General features: G+C 39.0%; 2 protein-coding genes and 1 long non-coding RNA gene across 15 annotated transcripts; 2 read left to right on the forward strand and 1 right to left on the reverse strand.

The window, feature by feature from the left end:
- The first annotated feature begins 600 nt into the window (after positions 1-600).
- inpp5b (inositol polyphosphate-5-phosphatase B) lies at positions 601-15,915 on the forward strand. 5 transcript variants are annotated; one of them, XM_011618232.2, is made up of 23 exons: positions 601-1,056; positions 1,636-1,715; positions 1,904-2,001; positions 2,116-2,145; positions 2,239-2,349; positions 3,011-3,154; positions 7,306-7,396; positions 8,033-8,203; positions 8,620-8,721; positions 8,948-9,062; positions 9,983-10,099; positions 12,127-12,314; positions 12,400-12,511; positions 12,611-12,720; positions 13,017-13,152; positions 13,319-13,429; positions 13,539-13,704; positions 13,836-14,071; positions 14,531-14,638; positions 14,739-14,823; positions 14,991-15,118; positions 15,213-15,324; positions 15,532-15,915. In XM_011618232.2, the coding sequence occupies exons 1-23, from the start codon at positions 1,000-1,002 to the stop codon at positions 15,657-15,659; spliced, it is 2,736 nt and encodes a 911-aa protein (XP_011616534.2). In that variant the 5' UTR covers positions 601-999; the 3' UTR covers positions 15,660-15,915. The 5 variants fall into 5 exon arrangements, with proteins under 5 accessions (XP_011616534.2, XP_029694259.1, XP_029694260.1 ...); XM_029838399.1 differs by lacking the exons at positions 601-1,056; positions 1,636-1,715 and having other exon boundaries at positions 1,982-2,001; positions 2,217-2,349; XM_029838400.1 differs by lacking the exons at positions 601-1,056; positions 1,636-1,715; positions 1,904-2,001; positions 2,116-2,145 and having other exon boundaries at positions 2,230-2,887.
- Positions 15,916-16,015: 100 nt separating this feature from the next.
- mtf1 (metal-regulatory transcription factor 1) lies at positions 16,016-26,067 on the forward strand. 9 transcript variants are annotated; one of them, XM_029838175.1, is made up of 14 exons: positions 16,016-16,234; positions 17,185-17,716; positions 19,330-19,568; positions 20,948-21,079; positions 21,192-21,265; positions 21,595-21,728; positions 21,810-21,887; positions 22,030-22,132; positions 22,199-22,309; positions 22,385-22,839; positions 22,930-22,996; positions 23,071-23,125; positions 23,175-23,444; positions 23,583-26,067. In XM_029838175.1, exons 2-14 carry the CDS (start codon positions 17,246-17,248, stop codon positions 23,743-23,745), a joined length of 2,352 nt encoding a protein of 783 aa, XP_029694035.1. In that variant the 5' UTR covers positions 16,016-16,234; positions 17,185-17,245; the 3' UTR covers positions 23,746-26,067.
- LOC105418522 (uncharacterized) lies at positions 26,065-26,850 on the reverse strand. The gene is made up of 5 exons (XR_965704.2): positions 26,702-26,850; positions 26,557-26,609; positions 26,417-26,478; positions 26,255-26,347; positions 26,065-26,182 (listed from the first exon to the last, which is right to left on the reverse strand). It is a non-coding gene; the product is annotated as an uncharacterized lncRNA (long non-coding RNA).
- Positions 26,851-27,818: the final 968 nt, after the last annotated feature.

Consider the following 27,818-nt stretch of genomic DNA (forward strand, 5'->3'; position numbering starts at 1 on the left):
TGAAACGACTTCATTTCTTTCTACTGTGGATGCTTTTGTTGTAGCACACTCTATTTGTGTGCTTCACTTGATTTCTTCGTTTCTATTTTGAGCTACCTTATCTGCCTTTCAGCACAGTTCTTCAACATAAAGTCTCTATAAATCCGATGCTTTCAAAATGTGCCATATTTCCCCTCCCCTTTGCCATTTATTTATTTGATGCCTTAAACTTTTGGAATATGTTCTAAACTTTTTGATGTGTCGACTCTGTATAAAGGTTACTCCAAAAATAGTACATTTCTGGAGTTCAAAGAAGTGATTTGCGCAGATGTCACAGAATCGATATTCGGCCAAGAAGCAGTTTACTAAATTTATAGATTAAGACGAGATTTTATTCCCAATTTTTGGACGGTGTTGACTCCCATGGTTGTGTCGTGTCAATCTTGAAGTGTAATTGAGTCATAAATCATTAAGTGATGATTAGGAATTTTCCGAAAATATGAATCTGAATTCAAGTACATTAAAACATCACACTCTTTGAAGGACCTTTATTTTGAAATGCTACATCAGAACTTTCTGACGTTTCTTGAAGGGTCTCCTCAGTCGCAGTACTACCAGCCTGAAGTGGAATCAAAGAGTGTTGATTCGGAATTTCACCAAAATGTTTTAATTATCCCCAAAATTGTCTCTTTAAAACTTCCGTATCTTATATCCCGTGAATCGTTTCAGAATTAAAAGAAATGCGAGAGAAAAGCTCGAACTTTTAAACATTCATTGTAAGCGTTTTTATGCGTTCGCCGCAGTATTGATGACGTCAGGGCATTACATTAGCGCGGCATTGGCGTAAAATGCGTGGCAGACTTAAGGCGGATTATCAGAAGTACTGAAATCGGAGGGGAATAATGTTGCATAACTGTGAACTCCATCTTTTCTTCGATTTTACAATTGACGTTTCCTCGGGGCACAGATAGACGAACTTCACCAAAGCTATCTCGGGTAGAGTGAAGAACCGACTTGACAATGGATCAGTCCGCTGCGATTTCTAAAACTTTGGAAAATGAAGAAAACTGCACTATTGTATCCTTCATTCTTGTTTTTTTGTTTGTTTTCAGATTAGTTACTTCACAAGTTGAAGTAAAGTAAGCAAATGGGCACAAGAATGTACGGTTAACGTTAAAATAGTTAACGTGCACATGCAGCACAACTGACTTAAATCAAGACATGACTTAGATATTCAGGGTATGGCGTCCTGTTGAGCTGACCCAAATTGTAACGATCGTTTCTATCCACGTGACGGCAGTATTACCTCGAGGATCTCCCCTTACAGGCGCTCATTAAATTAACTTACCTAGCAAAGACTCTCAGGTGACCACCCGGATGGTTAGCATGCTAATGGACCACAAGGGCTATATTTTCAAGCTCTGTCCCCAACGAGTTCAAAACTTAAAAAGCCTTCTGGATAGAAGGCAAAACGTCTTCAAAAGAGAAGAAAAACAGTCCAGTTGACAAAGAAAACTACCTTGGATAACTATGACCTTGAGAATCTACACATCTTGCATCATAAATTAATGTCATTGTTCAATAAAAGCATCAGGCAGAGGAACACATGGGAACCCTCCCTACCATATGTAAAATTTTGTCCTTAACTGTTAACATGCTGTCCAATGTGATGTTTTCTTTGAAGACATTATAGAGAGCAGGTTGCTGGGATTGGTGGAATCTGCCAAAGAACATGCGTGAGTTTCAAATTAAAGTACTAATTGACTACAAACTGGTTTGTGTGCAAAATTTGAGAGTAGAGTTGTGCATTGAGAGTCTATGTCTTTTTGAGAGACTATGTCATTTTGCTAAATGTTATATTAATTTACAACAAATGCAAGCCACAGTTTGAATTCTAAAATTAAACAACTACGTCTAAATGCAGGATCTTCATTTATAAAAACAGAAGAATGGCCATTACTGCAGAGGACGTGTCACTGGAGGACATAATACCTATCTCATTTGACTTTGCAGTTGCAGAAGGTGAGCTGCTTTCATGTGGTTTGCAACAGTAAAGAGAGTATTGTTTGTTGGAATTAATTGACTTTATTAAATGAAAGCATTTTAGCACATTCTGCTATTCTTTGCTTTATTCAGTGTCCTCACCAGAGGAGCTTGCAGTCGTGGGTAAGCTGCCATTTTTATTTTTGCCCCATTCAGATAAAAGACTGAAATAATTAAAACCAAAACAATATAAGGTTGACATACTTGTGATTAAAGGTAGTGATATCACAGTCAGAATGAGTTACCAGCAAGAGGAATTAAACTTCAAGCTTCCCTTTGGGTCCCACTCACGACTCTTCCTCAGTGAGCTGAACAGGGCATGGAGTGGTAAGTCATACAACAATATCAAAAGCTAAATTCAACAATCTAGCAGAAGACTCAGTATAGATCAGGCTAACGTGTCAGTTTAACAGCTTAACTGTTAAGCTATGCATCCCCGACCTGGAGAGGGTACTTGTGAGACTGTAGTCTCAGAATTGGAGGGGCTTATTCTCATCCTTGTATATGCTAAACACATCAAGAACAGATCAGGACTAACATTCATCTAAAAATAATTTCTATTATTTATGTAAATATTAAATCAATTTTAGAACTGCAAAGTAGTAGACCGGACGGGATGGGGGGGCAGGGACAGGGGTGGAGTTTGGATTTCTTTTCTAGGACTTCACTCACAGGGATCTGCAGAGATGATATGAAAGCCATTTAAACCAGACAGCATAGCTTCTGAAGGCTAATTGTTTTACGGTTGTGTGGGGGATGGGCTGCTTCAATACCATCAGAGCACACTTCTGCAAGTTGTATTAGGGATTTAAGTCAGTAGGGATACTGGTCATGGATCTATCAAAGAACCAGACTCCCACTGCAGGTAAGCAGAGAAATTATGAAGTTTCTTACTATCAAGTGTGACTTCAGCATCTTTGAACAAATGTTTTGGCCTGCACTCAAAAATAATGTGACCACTCATTTCTATGTTCTCCCTTTATTCCAGAAGTTTGTAAGTCTCCTGCTGTGGTGCCAAATTTTGAATGGATCAACAAATACCAGAAAAACAGCAAAAGCCTGGGAGTTGGCAAACAGGTGCCAGCACCCCTGGGGACACCACTAAATAAACTTAGTCAGCAAAGGAAAACAGGTTTGTGATCTTTTTTTTCCTGCTCATAGCAATGACCTTAATTGCCAGTTAAGCTAAAGTTGTAATTACAACAAAAAAAATCAGTAAAGCTTCACCTTCATTCAATATTCATTCAGAAGAGGCTTGTGCACCTTGTGGTCTCACATTTTTGTGCTGTTAAAACTGTGTGGTTGTAAGCAGCACTTCCTTTCAATGCACTTCAAAGACAATTTCTTTATTTCTATTGTCATGAATGAACATGGTAGCCCTGTTTGACTGCATGTATCATAGCTGCTGTTTTGTAGTAATCCATGAAAAATGCTAAAGCATATACAATAATGCAATAGACCTGGCAGATCGGAAATACTAAATTAATTTAAATGTAAAAGCACATACACAGGTCTTCTTTCTTTAAATCTGCCTTGTCAGCAACTTGGCAAGTAATATAAGGATCTGAGTGACAACAACCCTTAAAATGATCTTTCATTTTTGCTCGACTTATTTTGTGTCATATTTGTTATTTCATTTATTATTACCACTGCAAGTTTAATGGAAACATGTTTAGAGCATCTTTACTTACAGAATAGAAATTACAAATTTACATTTACACATTACTTTGGCTACACTTGGATTTCAACTTGCAGTAATTTGGAGCTGTTCTTATAATATTATATAAATTTGAGATGAGCTCACTGAGTGCACATATTGTACTACACCTGCCAAGCAACATCACAATAGGTTTAAAGTGATTTTGGACTGTGAAATCTTAACTCATTCTGTTAAGATCACACCTGTCATATTATACATGGAACAATGAATTTTACATTACTGACCTTTACACTAAAGGACCTTAGCAATTTCCATAATGACACTTTTTACATTAAACCTATGTGCAGCAAAAAACATATTTCCATTCCACCACATAAAAAGAGACTTTAAAGTTATCTGAAGTACCAAGTACTAAATAAATATGTATGCATAACCTTATATGTACATGTTTAAGGGTTAAAAGTGCAGTAAAAGAGAATTTTCAATATACAAGTGCAAAACTACAAAGTAGCGTCATTTGGTGGATAGCAAATTATCAAACATCAGACCTGTTGGGAGAAGAAGGAACTGGGAAAACATCCAAGCAAAACAGAGCAAAACAAATAACCTAGCCAAACAAACAGAGACAAAAAACAACAAATAACAAAAGTGCATTTTTGCCTTAATAAAATTCAACTGGACTTCCTTTATTTTTTGTTGTGTTTTTTTTTTGGGGGGGATAAGGACAGTCCAGTCGAATTGTCTTAAGCCAAGATTTCTTAATAACTGAGAACATTAATCAAAAACACGTTATTATAAAAAATAATGGAATAATAGTGTAAAGTTTTTTTTTTGCAAAAATGAGTAACACAAAGAAAAAGTAAGTAGCTGTAAAGACATGCACAACAGACCAAAGAAACAACACTTATACACTTTTACACAAACCAAGATGCAGGTATGACAATTCTGGTTTTGAGTGTTCCGTTTTAGACGCAGTCAGTAAAGACTTCATATCTGACCGTTAGTTTTTCACACTAACTTCTACATGTTGGCGCCAGAAATTCAAGCAAATACACATCGTTAAACAAAATGTATTAATAAATGGATTCGTTAGACCTAGACTGTAAGAACGAGTTCTTGCGTTATTTACAGAGACGACGAATGATTAAAGAAAACGCTAATAGGTGCTCACTGCAGGAATAAGATTTTTAATTTTTTTTAAAGATATTATTGCTGCGTTCAGAGTTCCTGTTAGCTTTTTCTTAAAATATCAAATAATTGGTCGTTATCTATGCAGTAGGTGAGCTGGGTCCGTACCTCCATGGCTGCTTCCTGCCTGCTGCCAGGCCTCAACTCCTCCTACAGTGCTGTGACCATTAGCATGGGCAGGTCTCAAGCTCCCAGGACTTCGCTCTTAAGCACAGGATGTCAGATTTTCTTGCATGGAAATGTCTCGGGCAATGAGAGACTCGGGTATGATAACTATTCATGCATTTACTTATTTTCCAGGTGGAGAAACAAAGAGCCACTTCAGCGTTTTCCATTAAGCCAATCATAATATGCTACCAGTGTAGCTAATGCTAACGTGTATTTTATCTTTCTATAAAACTAACTTAAGCTATGTTGGTTATAGTCTAAACGGACTATAAAGTACTGCGAGATCATGTTAGTTTTATCTTGTCAATATGTCACGAAGCTACTGTAAACCGTAATCAGTTTAGCGGCTCGAAAAGTGTCGGCTTTCGCTAGATTTGGCTTTATCATTCTCCTTGGGGATCGCAATGAGACAGAAAATACCATAACTACGATGATTGTAAAGAATTTCGGTAGTGATCAGAAAACTGTGCAGCCCCTGTGCTGGTTTACTGGCTTTATATTCTGCTCGTGTTGTTGGCCTATTTAGTCTGACAGCTGAAGTTGGTGAGAGCTCATCTTTGGATACTATAGGTGCCAAAAAATGTTCTGTTGTGAAGGAACAAATAATGCAAACGATGGAGGAATGGGCAGACATTTACATCTACACACATCTAGTTGAGTAAATAATAAGAAGAAAAACTTACCTTTATGGCATGACTTCAATTTAAAGATGATATCAATGGAACTCTGGGCATTATTAACCTTCGTGCAGTATGTGCAAGTTTGCATTACGTTTTGTCTTTTATAACGTTTTGAATTTTACAACCACATATATCTAATAACTTTCAGAAAGATAAGGACGCTGGAATAGTGCTAATAAATATGGTACTGTTTATGTAATGATTATATAAACTGGTAACATAAAGACTGATATATGTTGCTTGTTTAGTAACATGGCTGCAGTAAGATCATCCATCCATCCATCCTCTACCGCTTATCCGGGGTCGGGTCGCAGGGGCAGATCAATCTTTTGAAATTGTTGTACCTTTTTTTTTTTAATTATATGAAGCAGTATTTTACCACCTTGACATTTTTAGACTTGTTTAGAATCAGTGATGCTTGGAATTGGTAAATGGAATTCGAGGTCTTGTTTGAATCTTGTATTAATTGAAGAATTCCAAATTTTTACATCTTCCTTAGTCAAATAAGGTGCTCAACTGTACTATCCAGTGTATTCTGCTATGCTCAAACTGGATTTTTTTGTTTTTTTTCTTCTCATGTTAAAATGTAGCAACACATAGTTACATTAAAAGATTACATATTTTCTTCAGACGACTGTCAGAATTGACAGACTGGAGAGGACTCGGACAGTTAGTGACAAATAGCGGAATTTTGTCTGTCTGTCTGTCGCATGCATAAAACGTCAATTTAAAAACACAGTGTAATACAGTGTCACTTTTACTAAAATTTGTATGTCAATCTACATTGTCCATTTATTATCATAGAACATGAACACGTGGTGTTTTGATAGTACCTCAAAAAACATTAACTAAAGTTTATAATGGCATTACTGTGCAAATATGTGTAGCTATCTTCTGAAGCTAATATCTGGGTAATAATTTGCTCTTGAAATTTCTGGTAATTTTAAAATAACCTCTATATTATAAACCAATTTGACTTATTTTTATTTTGTGCTGTCGGCAATGTGCCTAACTCCCATTGGAAGAAGTTGATCTTCCCCTTTCAGAGAGCAGCTGTGTTCCCCACCGAGCTGCAGGAGACAGGGGCCATGCTGTTTCAGAGGCATTAAAACAGGCCACTTTACATGCAGTATCAACCACAACCATCCACAAAGCAATCCAAAGTTGACACATCAGCCCTGGCCTATATTTTAAAACTGTTCTTCAAATATGGGTTAATTTAAGATTAGCCTGCCTTCCTGTATAGTGTGTCAATACTTGGAATAGCCTTTTATTATTGTATACCTCTGGCATTGATACTGTTATTGTTTCTGTTAAAAATGTAATTTATAAAATTGTAGTTCTGTTCTGGGTTAAGAATTGACTTCTATTTATTAAGGGTTTGGTTCTTATTACAGTGAATTGTCAGGCAGTGTCAATACCTGCAGAAGTTTTCAAGCTAATGTTTGTGTAGTGAGACGGTAACCAAAAGTTTTATTATGCAAAATGTACACATCTGTCATTCAAAGTAGGTAGATGAAGCAGGTACAGCAGGTTTTTTATATGATTGATGATCCTTATACTTTTTTTCCCCATTTTCCCCCACAGCAGAGAAATCCTTGGGCAAAAAGGAAAATTTGGAAAGGGAAAGGGGTTCTAATAGTGGGCCACAGAGGTTTAAACTCTCCAGTCCTGAGAGGTAAGACCTGGCATGCTGCCTTTTACTGGTGTCTAGTAAAATCTGCACATATAGACTTTTTTTTATACCCTTTTCCCCCCCAATGTTGTTGGTGTACAAGTGATGGTTTTTGGTTTTTCCATTTTTGACTGCTTTTTTTGAGTTAGGATTAGATTAACACATCAGACCTAAAAAAAATTTGCACTTAAAAAAAACTGCAATAACCACAAACAACTTTAACCACTTTTTTAAACTTGGAATGTAAATCAAAAATTTGAATTACAAATGAGCATGTCATATTTATGAATAACTTTTATAAAGGCAATACCTTGGGCATTGTTATTGGGGATGATAGACTCTGAATTCCTTTGTTCCCAGTTGTGTGAATAGCTTCACATTACACAGCAGTCACCTTATTATAAGGCTGTTCACTTTTTCTGTCCTAACAATGCACCCAACATGATCATAATATTCAGGAAAAAATATAGAATAATTATTTTTACAATTCATTGCAAGTCTGTTTTTACTTGGTTTATGAACACTGTTATGAACACAAACTGGCATATAGTTTGAAGTCTGCCCTTTTGACACATGTTGAAAGGACACTTTTATGAGGTTCTTCATTCCTGAAATGACTACTTGTGTCCATCAATTCAGTCAGGGAATAACAAGTCGAGAGGACCGGGATGAGCTGGTCCGCTCTTCCAGCCACACCCCCTCTAACAAAGCCCAGATACTGGCCATGCCACAGTTTGGACTGCGAGACAACCTGATCCGGTGTGAGCTGCTGAAGAATGAAGAACAATACACTTACTTAGAGGACTTCAGGTATTTTACAACCACACTTTCTGGCAGCTTAAAATCTTATTTCAAATATTTACCTTTGTTTGATGTTTGAAGTTACCTGCAAGAAAAAAACGGTCATAATTTAGTTTTCCATCGCTGCCCTAAATATTTTTGCTTCAGTAGTATCAGCTGGTAAGATAACATGCAATTGGTAGGGTAAGAAAAAGTCATGCATCTTTAATTGACCATCATTAGTCTTCTCACTTTACTGAATAACTGTGACCCTGATGACTGAGAATCTTTGCAAAATGCACTTTCGTGTTTTAGAAAGTGTCAATATCTGATTATTTCTGGGGACACCTAGGGGAAGAATGGTGAAACAGCTGGGTCCTTTTGTTTTAAATTATATTGGTTTACTACTATTCTGAAAGTTCATAATTCACCATATTTTATTTCAGCTTCTTTCTTGGTACCTATAATGTCAATGGGCAGACACCAAAGGAAAGCCTTCGTCCTTGGCTGAGCTGCACTCTCAACCCTCCTGATGTGTACTGTGTGGGGTAGGTGACCATTTCTCTGCAACAGAATAGCTTTGTCATCCATACAACTCAACATATCCCATGCAAACCTCTGACATATGCTGCATGACACAATTATCCTGAAGTAAAACAACACTGTCTTTAAAATGCTGTTGCAATGGTTTTGAGGGATTGGGGGGGGGTGCTTTTTCACAGGAAAAGCTCAATAAAAGAACCAGACTTGGATAAACACCTAATTTTTCTTTAGTTTTCAGGAACTTGATCTCAGCAAAGAGGCTTTCTTCTTCAATGACACCCCAAAAGAGCCAGAGTGGACGAAGGCTGTATCTGAAGCCTTGCATCCAGATGCCACGTATGCCTTAGTAAGGAAGAAGTTCATCTTGTTTTTCTATTCCACATGAAGTCAAATACCTATAAGATGTTCAACATCAAGGCAAGTGTTTCTAGTGTGGATGAGTTTTTAGCTATAACACTCTCTCACCACATTTATTTGAATGTTCTCCTAAATAGTTCTAAGAAAAAGTCCATATGTGATGAGCATAGTCACTTCACCTTTTACTGTTTTCATCTACTTATAATTTCTCAGAATGCTGACACCTGCTTATTTGCTTCCTTCCTTTTTGGCTGAACTGTTTTATTGAGGTGTACCAATGCTAAATGCAGTTTTTATGATTTCCAGTCAAACTCTTCTACAAGTCTTGTGTGAGACTGATTAGAGGCCTGAAGGGCCCTTGTTTTAATACTCTCCACACTAGCACATTTGTCAGTAGTTTCCACTTTGACAAGGAGAGCATATATGCCTCATAAAGAGGCGGAAAGATGAAACTAGGCTAAAATGCAGTACTTCTCCATGCTGGTTTTCTATAACATTTTACACCTGGAAACACTGATCTCATCAGAAGGTTTATCATTTCTTATCTCACCAAGTATTTCATTTTATTTTGGCAAAATGCTGTTTTATATCAACATGCCTGTCCTTGGACTTACACAAAGCGGGCTGAACCAACTCTGCTTAAATTGTAATTACTTATGAAGAACTGGCCTTTTATTTGTTCTGTTAAAAGTGACATTCTCTTCTGACAAACTTTCTTCAATTTCAGAATCAGCCTTTTAGGCTTTGTAGATCAAATGTATGCAGCCTTATATACAGCAGATGGCAGTAAAGGTCCATTAAAAGAACAGATATACCACCCAAACTCCCCAGATAAGATACAAGCTATTGTTCAGCAATGAAACAGAAATGGTCCTAGTGAAATGACATTGTACTTGTGTTCTGCTGTAGGTGAAGTTGGTGCGTTTGGTGGGCATCATGTTGATCTTATATGTGAAAAAGGAACATGCCGAATTCATCTCTGATGTGGAGGCTGAAAGTGTGGGCACTGGCATCATGGGACGGATGGTAAGCGCTCATTCATGCCACTGTCTTGCTGTTATGGGATTGATTTTCATCCCTTCACACTTTAAGGCTCCAGGCAAAAGTTCCAGAAAAGTTTATATTGATGTTTTCATATACATTTTTGGACTCATCACATGCCCTCCATGGATAACTGTCTGGATACTGAACTAAACATTGCTTTTGACATTCTTGTTGGTTGTAGAGTGCAAAGATTCTGAAACTTCTGATTTGACCTTTCAAATTTAACAACATATAAACAAACTGTGAGAGGACGTAGTCCTGCAAACACACATTTCCTCGGAAGGAAATGTGCAGCCCACTTCCCAGGTTTACTGCACTGTTTTCCCATGCAGACTGACTTATATACCGGTAGCTATTTCTGCAGGTGACATTAGCTCAAATGGCTGCTGATTAGTAAAGGTTTGTTCCCTCTTTTCTACAATAGCTGGAGTTTTCACTTATTCACTGAGATTTTAATTCATTTGCCATGTTTGTAGTTCAATTCCTTGGTTGAGCAGTAGTTTAGTTAAGCTATTACATGATAGTGAGGCACTGTGGTCAGTTGTAACAGATCTGTTGTTGCACATAGCAAGGCTTGGCAGTGTGACAACACCAGTTGGCCAATCAACCAACATAGTCTCCCACATTGTGTATACAATATACACTCACCGGCCACTTTATTAGGTACACCATGCTAGTAACGGGTTGGACCCCCTTTTGCCTTCAGAACTGCCTCAATTCTTCGTGGCATAGATTCAACAAGGTGCTGGAAGCATTCCTCAGAGAGTTTGGTCCATACTGACATGATGGCATCACACAGTTGCCGCAGATTTGTCGGCTGCACATCCATGATGCGAATCTCCCGTTCCACCACATCCCAAAGATGCTCTATTGGATTGAGATCTGGTGACTGTGGAGGCCATTTGAGTACAGTGAACTCATTGTCATGTTCAAGAAACCAGTCTGAGATGATTCCAGCTTTATGACATGGCGCATTATCCTGCTGAAAGTAGCCATCAGAAGTTGGGTACATTGTGGTCATAAAGGCATGGACATGGTCAGCAACAATGCTCAGGTAGGCTGTGGCGTTGCAACGATGCTCAATTGGTACCAAGGGACCCAAAGAGTGCCAAGAAAATATTCCCCACACCATTACACCACCACCACCAGCCTGAACCGTTGATACAAGGCAGGATGGACCCATGCTTTCATGTTGTAGACGCCAAATTCTGACCCTACCATCCGAATGTCGCAGCAGAAATCGAGACTCATCAGACCAGGCAACGTTTTTCCAATCTTCTATTGTCCAATTTCGATGAGCTTGTGCAAATTGTAGCCTCAGTTTCCTGTTCTTAGCTGAAAGGAGTGGCACCCGGTGTGGTCTTCTGCTGCTGTAGCCCATCTGCCTCAAAGTTCGACGTACTGTGCGTTCAGAGATGCTCTTCTGCCTACCTTGGTTGTAACGGGTGGTTATTTGAGTCACTGTTGCCTTTCTATCAGCTCGAACCAGTCTGGCCATTCTCCTGTGACCTCTGGCATCAACAAGGCATTTCCGCCCACAGAACTGCCGCTCACTGGATATTTTTTCTTTTTCGGACCATTCTCTGTAAACCCTAGAGATGGTTGTGCGTGAAAATCCCAGTAGATCAGCAGTTTCTGAAATACTCAGACCAGCCCTTCTGGCACCAACCACCATGCCACGTTCAAAGTCACTCAAATCACCTTTCTTCCCCATACTGATGCTCGGTTTGAACTGCAGGAGATTGTCTTGACCATGTCTACATGCCTAAATGCACTGAGTTGCCGCCATGTGATTGGCTGATTAGAAATTAAGTGTTAACCAGCAGTTGGATAGGTGTACCTAATAAAGTGGCCGGTGAGTGTATGTTCCTTTGTGTTTTTATTAAAGTTTGTCGAGAGTGCTTTTTCTGAACAATGTTATATGTAATACGATTATACTATATGCAACAGTGGTGTTCTCTTTACAGTTTGTCCAGGACTGGTCTTAAGAATTTTCTCTCAATTTTCAGGGAAATAAAGGTGCTGTTGCAATCCGTTTTCACTTCCACAACTCTAATATCTGCGTGGTCAACTCTCACTTAGCTGCACATATTGAAGAATATGAGAGGCGCAATCAAGACTTTAAAGATATTTGCGCTCGTATGGAGTTCCACCAATTGGACAATTCCAGGCCACCATTTACTATCATAAAGCATGAGTATGAAAATAAATATTCTTATTTTTCAAGTGTAGATTATTGTGATATGTTTGAAATATTTTTATTTCTATTTTCTGTGTCCTAGTGTGGTTTTTTGGATCGGAGACCTCAATTACAGGATCAGCAACCTTGATGTTAAAGATGTGAAAGAGCTCATTAGCAAGAAAGACTTTGAAGCACTGCACAATTATGATCAGGTAACAACACAGATGGTTTCCTCATTCTCTTCATTGAAAGTCCTGCTCTTCATTTTTGGGAATACAGCCAGATGCTTACCACTTGCATGTGATCCTCAGCTCAAGAGGCAGATTGATGAAGAGGCTGTTTTTGTTGGATTTGTGGAGGGAGAGATCAATTTCCAGCCCACATATAAATATGATACAGGCTCAGACACATGGGACACAAGGTAATTCGCTAATACAGGGACAAGTGCTTATGATCTTGTTTTGGTTCTTTTTCCTTTTCGCAGACTAATAAGAAAGGAGAAAAATAATTTCAATCTATTTTCAATCTATACATGTCAGAGAAATTACATTTTTAGTTTAGCGTTTGTTAATCCTGCCGTAAATTCAAATTGCAGTGTTGTATGTTCATTTGTATTAGCTGTTGAGACAATAGCAAATGAGACAATTTCAAGAACCTCACAATTCTTGCATGTATGATACAGAGGTGAGTTTTGACTTCTGACCTCTATTAAACTAGTGAGAAATGCCGTGTTCCTGCATGGTGTGACCGTATCTTGTGGAAAGGAAAGAACATCACTCAGCAGCATTATCAGAGTCACATGGCTCTGAAGATCAGTGACCACAAACCAGTCAGTTCCCTGCTCGTCACTGGGGTAAAGAATTTTATTTTCTTCGGCATTGGTTAAAAAGCAGAGAAAAGTTCATTAAGAGAGTACATTTAAATTTAACAGTCAGCTGACCTAATGTCAGTGGATACATATGCCTACGGTTTAGTATGGGACATTGCGTAATGTGTGCTGTGCTCACTTGTTCCTACAGATAAAGAGAATAAACAGTGAGACGTATAAGAAGACATTTGAAGAGATTGTCCGCAATATAGACAAACTGGAGAATGAATGTATTCCATCTGTAACATTGTCTAAACAAGAGGTGACTTTTTTTTCTCCTATCATGTATTATTAGAATGTTGACAATATGAATGAAAAAGTCAAATATTTTAATCATGGCTCAAAAAACTTTCCCACGTTTTTTCCTCCAGTTCCACTTTAAGGATGTGAAATACATGCAGCATCAGGCAGAGACACTGACCCTCTACAATGATGGGCAGGTTCCTTGTCAGTTTGAGTTCATCCAAAAGCCAAACGAGTCCACATACTGCAAGTCTTGGCTCACAGCCAACCCCCACAAAGGTTTCATTGCTCAGGGTTTGTATCACATTAAAGTCACTTTAATTTTTCCATCACAGTTTTGTTGCTGAGCAGAATATTTGACATTTATTTATCCACTAATTATGAAATTTCACCCCCTGCCTGGCTGTTTGTGTCGGTGTATCTAGGTGGTTCTGTGGACATTGAGCTTGAGGTCTTTGTAAACCACATGACGGCACCTAATCTCAACTCTGGCAAGGAGCAGATTGAAGACATCTTGGTGCTTCACCTTGAACGTGGCAAAGATTACTTCATTTCGGTTTCAGGAAACTACCTACCAAGCTGCTATGGCACCTCCCTTCGTTTATTGTGTCTTATGAGGGAACCGATTCATGACATGCCGCCAGGGACAATTGGCAAACTTGTGAGTGTGACTGTCACTATTTAATCAAGGGGCACTGCCTTAAGAGGGAAATAGCTGAAGTGTAAGGGGAACTTGGTGACATTAATAATTGAGTTATTTGCTTACACTGTTCCTCACCAAAGGGGAGTCAAAAAGCTGTAAATCATGAGGGGCTACCATGCCAACTGTGCTGTTTTGTGCAGGGTGGTAACAACCATCAAGAATGTCCTTGAAATATGTTTGGTACTGAGGGATGTGTGTGGGTTAGTGGCATCAATCATGTAGTAGTTTTCTTACGCATGTACTCTGTTGTAGAGTGAATGTGGGGGGAAAAAAATGCTCAAATGTGGCAGAAGCATTTGCTCTGGTGGGATAAAGTGATCTGATTCTGTTAGGTAGAGTTCCGCAGCCTTGATGCCATGTGTGTCAGTGTCAGAGCGATGTGTTTCAATTCTTTCTTTTGTTTGCTTTCAATGCTAGGCAGAAACATTGACCAATGGGAATGATATGAATGCTGAAAATCCTCTAGCCATTCCAAAAGAACTTTGGATGATGGTGGATCATTTGTTTCGCCATGCAATCAAACAGGTCAGCACATATGCAGATTGTTTGGGGGGGGGGGGGTTGCTTTCCTATGATTTCTGAGCTGAAAACAGAATAGACTTTATCCATTTTCTTAATCTGGCAGGAGGACATATTTCAACAACCAGGACTTCGTAGTGATTTTGCAGAAATAAGGGATTGTCTTGACACCGGCATGCCCGACTCTCTCCGTATCCTTAAGAAATGTTGCCATGACATGCCATTTCCCCCTGTTTAATAACTGTTTGCCTGGAATGAAAAGTACTAGTAATAGCTTTGTTCATATGCGTATATTTTTTGCATATGTGTATATCCTTCTGCTTGAAGATTATGTCGTTGACAAAAAGTTGACCTGCAGCGGGCAGTAACCACTCGGTTGCAGAAGCCTTGCTTCTCTTCCTGGATGCCCTGCCAGAGCCTGTGGTTCCCTACTCTTTTTACCAACAGTGCCTAGACTGCTGCTCAAATGCAAGTCATTGTGAGAAAGTAGGGGGACTTTGACTATTTATTCATCACCAGTTATTGACGTCAAGGTTTGTTACACTATTGAAAATGTTATTGTATTTCTTTTTCTCCACAGGTTATTTCCATGCTACCTCAGTGCCATCAAAATGTGTTCAACTATTTAACTGCTTTCCTCCGGGAACTATTGAAGCATACTGCTAACAATCGACTGGATGTCAACATACTGTGTAAGGCTAAAGGCACTTCACTCTTTTATTTATGAATCTCCTGTTACTTATTGCAGTTCTCATTGTGCTGGTTTAATTAAGAGAACCTAATTTAGGTGTTTGTTCCAAAGTCAAATGTTTTGGTTTTTTTTTTGCCTTTTCTATTGAATAAAAAATGTACAAAAGTTATGGTCTATGGAATATAAATATCCTATTTTCTTTCTACAGCCACAATTTTTGCCTCGTTGATATTGAAACCACCAACAAAACAGGACTTTGCAGAAAAGAGGAAGACCCAAGAGTTCTTTTATTACTTTCTGAATCCAGAGTCCAGTACTGCACAAACCAGTGTTTAAAGAACATTCTTGATCTGTAGTGTTTTTACATTGTGATTTGTAAAGATATAGACTATTATTGTTGTAAATAACAGTTTAGTAACAGTTACAAATGTAATTTGGTGATTGTACATTAGTGAGTTACTCTACAGTTATATTTAATGTAGAATTTTTAATGTCACTTTCATTTAAAAACAGTCATTTGTAAGTTGTTTTTTTCTTGTCTTAATAGTTGTTGTTTTTTTGTTTTGTTTTTTTACATAAAACAGCTGGAAACAAGGCGTCCTGGTGATTTTTATCATAATTCTTTATTTAAGAAATAAGCACTGAATTACATGTGTCTGCATCTATTATACACAGAACAGAGATTTCAGTATCCCTCCCAATAGTCATGCTAGTACTTTATCAAATGTGCTACATTGTTATAAATCGAGGTTTCCCTGTTCGTATGAATAATACGGATGAAAAGGACATTGAATAAATCAAATGCAAGATTAGCTTCATTTCCCATAATTCATTACGAGCCTATGACGTCTTGTATCCAGAATTGGAGACCGACTAAGTGGTTAACATAAAGCAATTTCACTTTAGGACAGGTAAATATGATTTGACTTTTTTATTTTTCAGTCGCTAAGTTTGATCACTACAAACCCGGTTTGTTATTGCGTATTATAAAAACTGGTTATATTTGACCCGAAGAGACGGTGGCAATTGTCGACATTAAATAGCTAGCTGCCTAGATTATGGGAAAGCTAAATTGCGGCTAGCAAAATGGGGATACGACGAAGTTATTGCTCTCTGTCATGAACGAAGGTTCGTATAGTGGAGCCCTTAAAGATGAGAAGAAAAGAAACTTAGGTTTGACCCTAGCTTCCGTGCAACAATTTTGTATATGGGTTGAGCTTTGGGGTATTAACACTGACTATATAAGCGACATGCTAGCATCATGTTTAAGGCTAGTAATGATGTGTTAATGTATTTAACGCTAGCGGGTAATAGAACGCATTATCAAACATGCAGTTTACGTGCGTGATGCATTATTTCATTATGACGTGAGATAAATAACTAAATGTTAATTCTTTATATGTCAAGGGGTTGAACAGTGTCGGGCCACTCCAAGAACATTAGCTAGCGGTGGCAAGTGTGGAGTGGTCATTTGTAGACACGTTAGCTCATGATTGAAATGCTAATCTTTCGAATTTTTAATCAATGGGAAAAGCAAAATGCTGATTTTTAGCTGTTACTCCCACTCTTATTTTTATATGTGACGTATTACCTGTTCGTTCACTGCTTTGTTAAAGACTGAGGGTCAGATTCTCAGGGAATGAGAATCCTCAAAAGCAAAAGTCAATAATCTGAAGCAAGAGCCAAGAATATATATCCCACACGTATTACGTCCAAAATAATGTGACACTGCAGCCAATTTTTAGAGCTTTAATTTTTAAATTTGTTTTTAGAATTTCCTTATCAAGCAAATTTGTTTATTTCAAGCAGAAGGGTTAAGATAACTGATGGACTGTAACAATAACCCTTTATTATTGTCCAGCCTTAACCAGTAACAAGAGTGTGTGCACTCCTGCTTGGAAAGGAAGGAGGCAACAGGGACCATGAGTGGGAATGGCCCTCACTCAGAGGTGCCCATGTACTTTGAGGTGGAGGTGGGTCACTTGGACCAGGAGGATGAGGAAGAAGAAGATGACAAGATCCATTTTAGCAAAGGTGATGACCTGATCCCTGAGACTTCATCACCTTCTGGACGGTTGTACGACCGCACCACCGTGCTCATTGAAAGGGATCCAATCCGCCTGGATGAGGAGGGTGAAGAGGAAGGTCACTGTGGAGGGGAGGACGATGGCGTCACTTTCCTTACCGAAGGTGAAGGGGATGGAGATGAGGAAGAGGGTACCCTCACCTTTATCAATGACCCTGATGGCATGTCACAGGGTTACGTACACCATACCATTTCTGCAGACCAGATCCAATTTACAATCAATCCAGGTTCCACTCCCATGCCTCGTAATATTGAGGGAGCAACCCTCACCCTACACTCTGAGTGCCCAGAGACCAAGCAAAGAGAGGCAAGTTCCCAATTTTACTACGACTCTTAAGTGAGAATGCAGATGGTTAGGAGTTTGGTTTGGTTTGTTTTTAATTGTCAGAGAAGAATGTGATGTCAATATGGGCTCTGTTTTGGGGAAGTAATTACTTTATGTGCGGGATCACTGTTACTGTCCAGTTTGTAAATGCTTCAGCTTATGGTTTTGAAAAAAGGCTGATAATCCAAGTTGACTAAGACACTCGTGCTGTCTATACACTGACTGTGATGTGTGTAAAGAACATTTCCACCTTCATATTTAAAACTTTCAGTTGAAGAGGAGTCGGAATGAATGTACATTGTATTTTTCAAGCTTCATCCTAATAATGATCAATTTTAAACAAACTGTGGACCTGAAGGTTGTTGTGACTTATGTTTATTCATACAAATATAGACCGTTTAGCGAAGTACCAGGCTAAAAAATAATGATAGACAGCGTCAAACTGCAAGTAAGTTTTGTAGATGAGCACAGTTTGTAACAAAGAGTTCTTTTAATGCTTTCACACACTCACTGTGTCACACTGATACGGTCAGAGTGCTGTGCAGTGCTACATGGTGACTAAGCACAGAGGTTTAGCTACCAAATAACTGCTTTAAATCTGCTTTAAAGTTTGGCTTATTAGCTTTAGCATTTTCATTTCTTTAGTTTAGAAAAAAATTGTATCACAAATAAAAACAAACTCCCAAATTTAATGTATGTTATCCGCAAAAATATTGTGTCCTGATTTAATTTTGGCTTTGTTATTGTTATTGCCATAAAAATACTAATCGGGATCAGGAATTAAAAAATTGTATTTATATTTACATTAATACATTTTAAACAGTATACAAGAAAAACAATTAAACATAAAGAATCAGTGTGTGTAAGAACATATTCTAGTTGAGAACATTTAATAACTTGGATCGGGCCAGTCCACAGCCTTTTTATTTCCCCTTTATGGTCTGGCTGAGAACTATTGCTTGTGAGCTCGCATGTTGGGCCCAGGCTTCAACCTTTGACCCCCTTCAACCCCCTTCAAGTCTTTGAGAACACTAACAGAAATAAATCTTTCTTTAAAATGGCAATCGTGGACTTTGAGAGGTCTTGTGGACTGTAGTGTGTGTGTGTGTGTGTGTGAGAGAGAGAGAGACTGGGAGACACCCAAAGAGATGTCAGAGCTGTCAGTCAGGCTGTCTTGTAGCTAAAGGGCAGAAAAGCCCCCCCCCCCCCGTAGCTAAACTGGCAGGGGAATAGTGATTTAATCATAGCCTTATGATTTAATTTCTTGCCACATCATTCCCCCCAGGTGCTTTTCCTTTTAAAAACTGAAGTCTGGTAAAATAGTGTGACACAGTTCTGTGTTCCTCTCTTTATTGTTGATTTTGTGGGTCTATTGTTAGTGTATGGACCTTGTGCTGCAAGAAGTTTCATCCTGAAAAAACAACAACTTTTTGCTCTGACTGCATCCCAGGGGATATTTATTGTCCCAAATACATATTTTTATGTTCCTGAGATGAGGGAAAGGTGTTAGTCTGGAGTCCTGTTCCAGGTAATGTCCAGTAGAGGTCATTTTAAGCATGTTAAGGTTCTCATTCCTCCTCGTGTTCCTCCATTAGGTTAATCGCTACAAGTGTATGTTTGAAGGCTGCACCAGGACCTACAGCACGGCAGGGAACCTGCGTACCCACCAGAAGACACACAGGGGCGAATACACATTTGTATGCAATCAACAGGGCTGTGGAAAGGCTTTCCTCACTTCATACAGCCTCAAGATTCATGTTCGCGTTCACACCAAGGAGAAGCCCTTTGAGTGTGATGTGCAAGGCTGTGAGAAGGCCTTCAACACTTTATACAGGTTAGAATTTCTTTTTTTTTCTAATTTATAAAAGGTGGGATGTTGTGTGAAACAAATGAACGTCAAATGTTGGCATTGTTTTGCAATTCTTCACCTAGTGGAATGAAAATATATATCATTTATTTTAGATAAACCAAAGGGTAGGATACTTTAAAAAAAAAAATAACCAGAGGTATCAGTGTCAGGTGGCCTTGGACCTGGGGAAGGCTATGGAAACATTCTGGCCCACTGAAGGTTTTCAAGAGCACACTAACATCCATCATTCTGAAAATGGAAAAAGTTTGGAAGAAACAACACTCTTCAATGTCTGACTGTCTCACTAAACCAAGAAAAAGAATTTTCCTCACTCAGAAACTGAAAAGGAGGAGACGTTCATAGAGGTGAAGCGAGCCATACAAATTGACAACCCTTGCTACAAAAATGAAGAGGAGCATGCCTCTATAAAAAGCAACCTGTGCTCAACTGGGCAGGGCCTCAAGGATATGGCAATTGGAGAATCTGTCTCCATCAGACATATTAGCCCCTCCAGGAGCCCTGCTTCCCCCCCACCCCCCAAAAAATTAACCAATTAGAAAAGGTCAACAAATGGTACCTGGTTAAAATCATTCATCTCCACTATCGGACCTCATCTGTTCTAAACATCAGCGCAGCAAAAGTGGTGCAAGTCCGTAAACGACCAGTTGAATACAGTTCCAGGACTAGACATCTGTTGAGCTACTTTCACCGTGCAAGAAATTCATGTCGCCCTTGTCCGATGTCCCAGATTGAAAAGGGTCTTTTCAGCAACCCAACCTTGCCTGTAATACGAAAGGTATCCTGTGTCGTCCTGCTAAATTAGTCGGTGATATTGATGTACCTTGCCTTTCATGTTCTGGCATGATTTTGTCACTGACAGCTTGTTAACAGGCTGCCATTGTGGAAGCTTCAGGGCTGCATGTGCATAAAACAGAGCCAAGTTTTTGTCCACTCCCGTAACACTCCTACAGATCTCCCAGAGATGGAACTCTGAACGGCAGAGATTTTCCACACTTTATTCATTCAAGTAAATCAAAGATGTAGCTACGTGATCTTTCATGGAAACCCATCTGCCAAGTATGTGACACATAGGAAATCCCACTGTTCAGGGATTGTTCATATACCTACAGAGTCAGCTGTCTGAGCATCTCCAGCTCACTAGCTCTGCTACCACTGCCATCCGCATCTTGACCACCAACATAATCTCTAGGGTTTTTTTTTAAGTTAATAGACTCATGTCATTTCTAAGTTGAAAAACTGCTTCTTGTGGGTGCTTTGTGTGGTTGGAAAATGTTGTCTTCCATTAAACAGTTAATTCCATCAAAAACAAGCTTAGTCTTTAATGATCAATTGCTTGTCTGTAGACTGAAAGCACACCAGAGGCTTCACACAGGCAAGACATTCAACTGTGAATCAGAGGGATGCACCAAGTACTTTACTACACTCAGCGACCTGAGAAAGCACATTCGCACCCATACTGGGGAGAAGCCATTCCGGTACGATCACACTTGTGGCTTTATTTTTGAGGACTTAAGTCCTTTGTCTTTAAAATGCATCGCCTGAGTGCATCTGCAAATAACTTTTTCTGTTGTTTGTCTTTGGAATTAGGTGTGACCATGACGGTTGCGGCAAAGCCTTTGCTGCAAGTCATCACCTAAAAACACATGTACGGACACACACAGGTAAAAAATAGGGACTTTGACCTTATATCTTCCAAAGGTATAGGTAAAGGTGGTATTAAAAGCCTGGGGGTTGCAATCTACTATATTAAGTAACCTTGTATTACTACTGCTTATAGACCATAATATGGGTATATGTCACCAAATGTGGGGAAATGAGCTCCTTGGAGGTCTGCAGTGTCTGTGTTTTTTTTAGTTGGAGTAAGTGAATAATATTCCAAAAGTCCAAAATTTAATCTAAATTATATTTAATTCAGTGTTTTACCCTTTCATAACCCTTGTGTACAATTTCTTTGTATTCTCATTTTAATGTGTATATACACTTTCTGTAGGGGAGAAGCCATTCAACTGCCCCAGTGATGGTTGTGAGAAGACCTTTAGCAGTCAGAACAGTCTGAAAAGTCACATACGGGGCCATGATAAAGTACAGCCCTTTACTGTTACCCTGACCCATCCCATTTCTGAAGTTAGTAATTTCACCCTTTCTGCATCATATTCTTTGTTTTTTGCTCAGATATTTTCTGATTTCCTTGTTTATGAATTTCAGGATGCAAATCATTCACTATGCCTCAGTGATTTAAGTCTCATCTCTACAGACTCAGAGCTACGAGAGAATCTTAATAATGTAAGTTTTTTAGAAACTACAGCGTTTAAAAAACTACTTTCGGAAAAAGTGGAGTGAATAAGGTGTCAGGTCCTTTGGGAAGGTTTTCTCTTTAAATGTGTAACAAAAGAATACCGGCAATTTATTTATGTTTTGACCACAGGCTCAAGATCTGGACCTTAACAACATGACACCTGTGAAAATTTTTGAGCGCATGTTTCAGAGTCCTGAAAATAGTCTCAGCCAAGATGATGCTCATCCAAAAGGTCAGTACACCTTGAAACTCTAAATTATATTAAATATTTTTGGTGACTGATTATTTTCTTCCTCAGAGAGCCTTGCTGAAACCTTCAGCCTCAAGAACTCTACCAAGCCTATTGCGACCGATGCCTCATCTCTTATCTCTTTCTCTCTCAATCCTACCGCCTCATCTACCCACACAAGTAAGGGCATGGAGGGTCCTTCCCAGCCGAGTAAGAATCCTTCTTCTCAGGCCTCCATTTCTGCCTCTGTCACAGCTACTGTCAACTCCACACCAGCTCTTCCTTTCATGCAACTAACTGGACCTCAACAGCCCTCTGTCCAAGCACCAAACCACATCAGCCCCCAGCACTATGTGTCGCTTTCGCCCACATTCCAGCATAAAGAGAGTACTATCCGGACCACCTCTCTACAACCACCCATTCCTGCTCCTCCTCCAGTGGCCAGTGTGCTGACCGCCACAACAGCAAGCACTGATGCAGTGTCTCTGGTTGCTGCAGCAACAACAGATACTCTGGCAGCTGTGGCTCAACCTGTGCCTTTGGTCAACCACCCTGTTCCTGAATCTGGTGCCAGTTTCCCTACCACATCTGCCACCTACACTGTTACTCCCACTCACAATCTCTTACAGCCCAACCTGGTCATGTCTGACCAGAATCTCCAGTGGATCCTCAGCACTGCTGCCAATAGCCAGCAGAATGCAGAACAAGCAGTGAGTAATGCGTTCCTTTATAGAAAATTTTACAACGTGAAGGGATATCTTCTTTTTATTCAACCAATCTGTCCTCTTTTTTGCTCACAGCAACAAGGTGCTCCGAAAGTTGAAAAGGTTTTTTTTACGACAGCCATACCAATGGGAGGAAATGCTGGTAAATTAATGAGAATTTAATCTGGTACAAAGAAGTTAAACTCAATTTGTCATTTTAAAGAACTGTTTTTATAGATCTAATGTTTACGGAGGAACAAACACCCCCTCCACCATTGCATCCTGGCCAAAAGTTAGTCCTTCACTGTAAGCTGTTGAGTACTACATTAACTTTAAAATAGATTTTGTTTTTGTCTTCAGGTAACTCGGTCCAACAGATTGGCCTTAGTCTGCCTGTCATCATCATCAAGCAAGAGGAATCTTGTCAGTGCCAGTGTGCCTGCAGGGATTCTGCTAAAGAAAAGAACTCAAAGAGTTCCTCCTCCAGCATGTCAGCCCAAAAGGAGCCATATACATCAAAGCCACTTCCTTCCCCTCTGTCACAGCTCCCAGAGCCTCAACATAACCCAGCCAACTCACCGTCATGCTGCTTCCCTGCATCTTCCGCTAAGGTGGGTGAGATGAGACCAGGGGCGCACTCTTCTTCGTCTGCTCAGACTTTCTCCACAGTGGTGGGCAGCACTGCCACCATCTTTCCTTCATCTGATGGTTTAGCCAATGTGGACGTGTCAGACTTCCTCTCCCTGCAGAATCCAGAAGCAGCTGCCAACATTGAGGCTCTATTACTGGTTGCCGAAGACATCAACATGGCCACCAATTGCAACGCTTACAAAAGCTGATCTGAGTTTGGCGTTTTGTGTTAGTTTATTGAACCTACTCTCCCATAAGCATCGATCTATTCCACACCTGTAGTCATTCTTCAGCAATGCTTTTCTCTCTCGATACTGCGGGGGCACTGATCTTCTGAAACTGCAGTTATTTCCGTTCAAGTTGGCATTGGAACACATTTTTTGTCAAATTTTGTTGTATGTGGGGAAAAGAAAAGAGTTTGCATAGTTAATACTGTATTGCAGGGAAAAATGCATTGTTTGTTCTTAACCAACTCGTGTATGAAACCCCTAATATCCACTATGATATTGTAAACACAATTAGGTGGTGCCCAAACCCCGATGACTCAAGAGTTCTGTTTTCCTGGATCGAAGGCCAAATGCCTTAGCAGGAGAACTAAACCTGGCTGTATGCTTCTACTGTAATACAGGTTCTCATGTATGTAAAGTTTCTCTGCAAATTATTGGAATGAAACGACTACTAGAGGATTTGCCCGTATACCATCGTCAAACATTAGTTTAAGATGTAATTTTCAAGTGATTCTACTTGGCTCCTCGTGAAGATGTAATACAATATGAAGTGATTTCGTCAGCATTTACTAGTAGTACAGTCCACAAAATGTGAGTTTTGGGTTTTGTTTAATTTGTCTAATTCCGAAAAAACAACCTTTGACCACTTTGGCCTGGTTTAAGTGAAATTAATACATCATTAAGTTGCCTGAGACTTCACTTTTAAAACTGCACATTAATTTATTTTAATGCTTGAGTCTTGTTTTTTTCCAAACAAATCTATAATATATTTCAATCACTATATTTTAAAGTTATGTTACTGATTTAATTTTTTTCTCCCAAATTTGAGTATTGCTAAAAGCATGCGTGAAAAGAGGCACACTGCACAGCAAAGGAAATTCTACTTTTGTCCTGCAACGATTTAACAAGAAAGCTACTACTTTTAACAACATATAGAGTTGTGACCCTCTCAGGAATGCATCAAGTCATAGCTGATCCTGGTTGTGATTGTAAAACTAAGTTGTCTTTTTTTTTTTTAAACAAAACAAAGAGATCCCATTCTGGCCATAGCCCTGTTTCGCTGCACTTTTCCCCACTTTATTGCACACTACCATGTTAATTAAGTCCACTGACTTGGCAGAGGTACAGCATCGTCATACACTTTTCAATACAACTGCTGTAAAGTAGCATTTAAAAGAGTTGTAGATTGTAATAGAATTTGTATTTTTATAGACTTTTCAATAACTCAATGAATCCACAATTTCCTTTGTGTTTTGTTTTTTAAATTGGAAACTTATTGCAGCTGGGCATTTGTGCACTCAAACTTTAAAAATTCAAGTGTTTTACACAGGACTGGTATTATGGTCTAATCCATAGAACATCTTGGCTTCACAGACCAATTGGTCTGTGAGCCATCCTGCCTTCATGTTGGTTGAGCCTTAAGCTCACTTTCAAAAGAAAGATTGACACCAAAATCAGAAAACTTACCTATAGACACATGAAAATTATTTGTGTACAAGAGCAAAAATTTCTGTAGTATTCCCATATGCAAATCACTTTATCTAGGCTCTGGTATGTTACATCTAATAGAAATCCCCGTGAAGGCTCAGTTACTGCCAGAAGATAGTTTAATGATATATAGTCTCAAACATGCATCCTATGGAACTACGCAATTTAAGTGTGGCATTATATTTGAAGTATCAACTTCAAGATAGTTTTCATCTCCATGAAAATAGTTCCTGCTAGAACCTTGTATGCAAACGTAGAGGCAAAGGTCACTTTTTAGTGGCCATCTATGAAACCTTTTGTCTGTTTGGTGTGAATCTAGATTTATGCCTGTCTAAGGATTATTTCTCTGAAACATTGCAACACAGATTTTCTTCAAAACAAATCAACTGCAGTTTGAAGCAAGTGAGCAATTCTGTTTTAAGAATTAGTTTTGGTCAAATACATACAGCTTTTTGTGGTTTATACATTGTGCTTTGTGTGAAATATTTCATTTTTTTTCTCCACACTGTTTACTTTGCAATTTTTGCCTTTCACGCTTTATAAGTTGACATGTGGATCATCAGTAAAAACAGCAAGATTCAATACTTTTCCTTACTTTCCCAGATTGAATGTCAACAGATCCAAGACATTTGTTTGGAAGCACATGGTTTGATCATGAATCTAAAGGCAGAATGATGTTGGAAACTGAGATTTTTCAAATGTAAGTTTTGATTTCAATAGAGTGAAATATGCTTCCAAAGGAATGTCTTTACACCCTAAGAGTGAGGAATTATTCAAAAGTATGTTTGTTTTTATTTAAGAATTTATAAGCATTTTCTTATGCTTGTTTCATATAAATGATGTAACTCTGAAATGAGAGCAATATATAATTAAAACATTGCAAAAGTAATGTTTTACAATTACAGTTTCTCATTTATTTAAATATACATCACATAAAAATGACAAATGTGTTGCAGTACTTTTCATTTGAGTTTTGGTAAGGACACATCCTGGAGAGATTTCTTCTGTGGAACACAACCAGTATTGATTTCAAATTCAGTAATTCACAATTAAAAAGGAGAAAGAAATTTGCTCACCACTAAAATGCCATTCAGCTCATTTAAATCCTTTAAAATTGTGTTACACAGTGTTATCTTTTCTGACAAGCTGTCCACTTTGGTCTCAGATATCTGTGTGGGATCAAAAATTATCAGAGCTCCTTGGAAACAGACACACAGTAAACAGAAGCTAGACGTTACCTGTTCATCTTGGGACAAGTCTTCAGCTAGCAGGCTCCCTGTTTTCTCTGCAAACTCTGAAACTGTTCCACAATCACAATTAAAACAATATCTATTTTAAAACATGGCAGGCTATCGGGTTAAGTATGGGTCTTTCTTACCTGTGTCTGAGGCCATAGAAAGACTTTGGCTGGATCTCTTCAGCTGTTTTCAACTACAGTCAATAAACATAATGTTGACTAATACATAACGTAAAACATAGAACTTGCACATTAACCAACATGAAATAGAAACCTGTTGTCTGACCTGCGTATTTAGAACACCTGTGTCCTCTGGTAACGTCAGTGTCTCACTGCACTCAATAGAACGCAGCTTGACTTAATAGACATCTGCACTTGCTGGTGTGTGGGTTCAACTCCCCAATGCCACTTAAGAGCTGTCCTATCACATTTCATTCTGTGGCACCATCTGTAATGTTAATTACTAAATGACAATAAAAAGGACTCTAAATCTAATTTACATAATTTAACATCATTTTTAAAGCATTCAATATTCAGCACCAGGAACAACATGGGGCATTATTTTATCAACGTTAGTTGAGCTGTATAAATTTGCAAACATGCGGAATCCAAGTCTGCACAGTGATTTTTTTTAGCCTGGAAGGTAGTGGAAAAACCGCATCTACCACTCTGTTTTGCGCTACGTGAAGCCGACTCCAGCGTCCATAGTCAAGTGCATTCCGGGGGCCAGAGCGGGCGACATAGAAGCAAACTTACGGCTGCTGGCGAGACGTAAACGTAAATTTGGTAAAGTTATTATTCACGTCGGAGCCAACGACACCTGGCTTCGTCAGTCAGAGGTCACCAAAATTAACTTGGAGTCGGTGTGTAACTACGAAAAAACGATGTCGGACTCCGTAGCATTCTCTGGTCCCCTCCCCAATCTGGCCAGCGATGAGATGTTTAGCCGCATGTCGTCGCTTCGTCGCTGGCTGTCACGGTGGTGCCCCGAAAACCAGGTGGCCTTTATAGACATTTGGAGCACTTTTTGGGGAAAACATGGTCTGATTAGGAGAGACGGTGTATGGTGCCTCTCTCATTTCTAGTAATTTGGCTAATTTTATTAGACCCAAAGTGACCTGACAATCCAGGGTCCAGACCAGGATGCAGAGTTGTAGTCTTACACACCTCTCTGCTGCTTCCATAGAAACCTCATCTGCCAACAATAACATATTTAACACTATAGAGGTAGTCTCTGTTCCACGGTTAAAAGTTCACCAAGCACAGAACAGGGGAGCGGTCATCATCAGAATCTTATTTAACTAAAGCACAAGTTGGAGAAATTAATATCATAATTAAGTGTGGACTGTTAAATATTAGATCTCTTTTGTGTAAATCCCTGTTAGTGCATGACCTGATAGCGG

This window comes from Takifugu rubripes, chromosome 7 (assembly GCF_901000725.2).
Source record: "Takifugu rubripes chromosome 7, fTakRub1.2, whole genome shotgun sequence".
Classification (NCBI taxonomy): domain Eukaryota; kingdom Metazoa; phylum Chordata; class Actinopteri; order Tetraodontiformes; family Tetraodontidae; genus Takifugu; species Takifugu rubripes.

Coding starts and splice junctions, on each gene's coding strand:
- inpp5b (XM_011618232.2), top strand. CDS start 1,000: ATGGATCAGTCCGCTGCGATTTCTAAAACTTTGGAAAATGAAGAAAAC. Junction 2,350..3,010: donor GCTGAACAGGGCATGGAGTG/GTAAGTCATACA, acceptor CCTTTATTCCAG/AAGTTTGTAAGTCTCCTGCT. Junction 12,721..13,016: donor TCAGACACATGGGACACAAG/GTAATTCGCTAA, acceptor CTATTAAACTAG/TGAGAAATGCCGTGTTCCTG.
- mtf1 (XM_029838172.1), top strand. CDS start 17,246: ATGAGTGGGAATGGCCCTCACTCAGAGGTGCCCATGTACTTTGAGGTG. Junction 17,717..19,329: donor CAGAGACCAAGCAAAGAGAG/GCAAGTTCCCAA, acceptor TTCCTCCATTAG/GTTAATCGCTACAAGTGTAT. Junction 23,126..23,174: donor CCATTGCATCCTGGCCAAAA/GTTAGTCCTTCA, acceptor ACTTTAAAATAG/ATTTTGTTTTTGTCTTCAGG.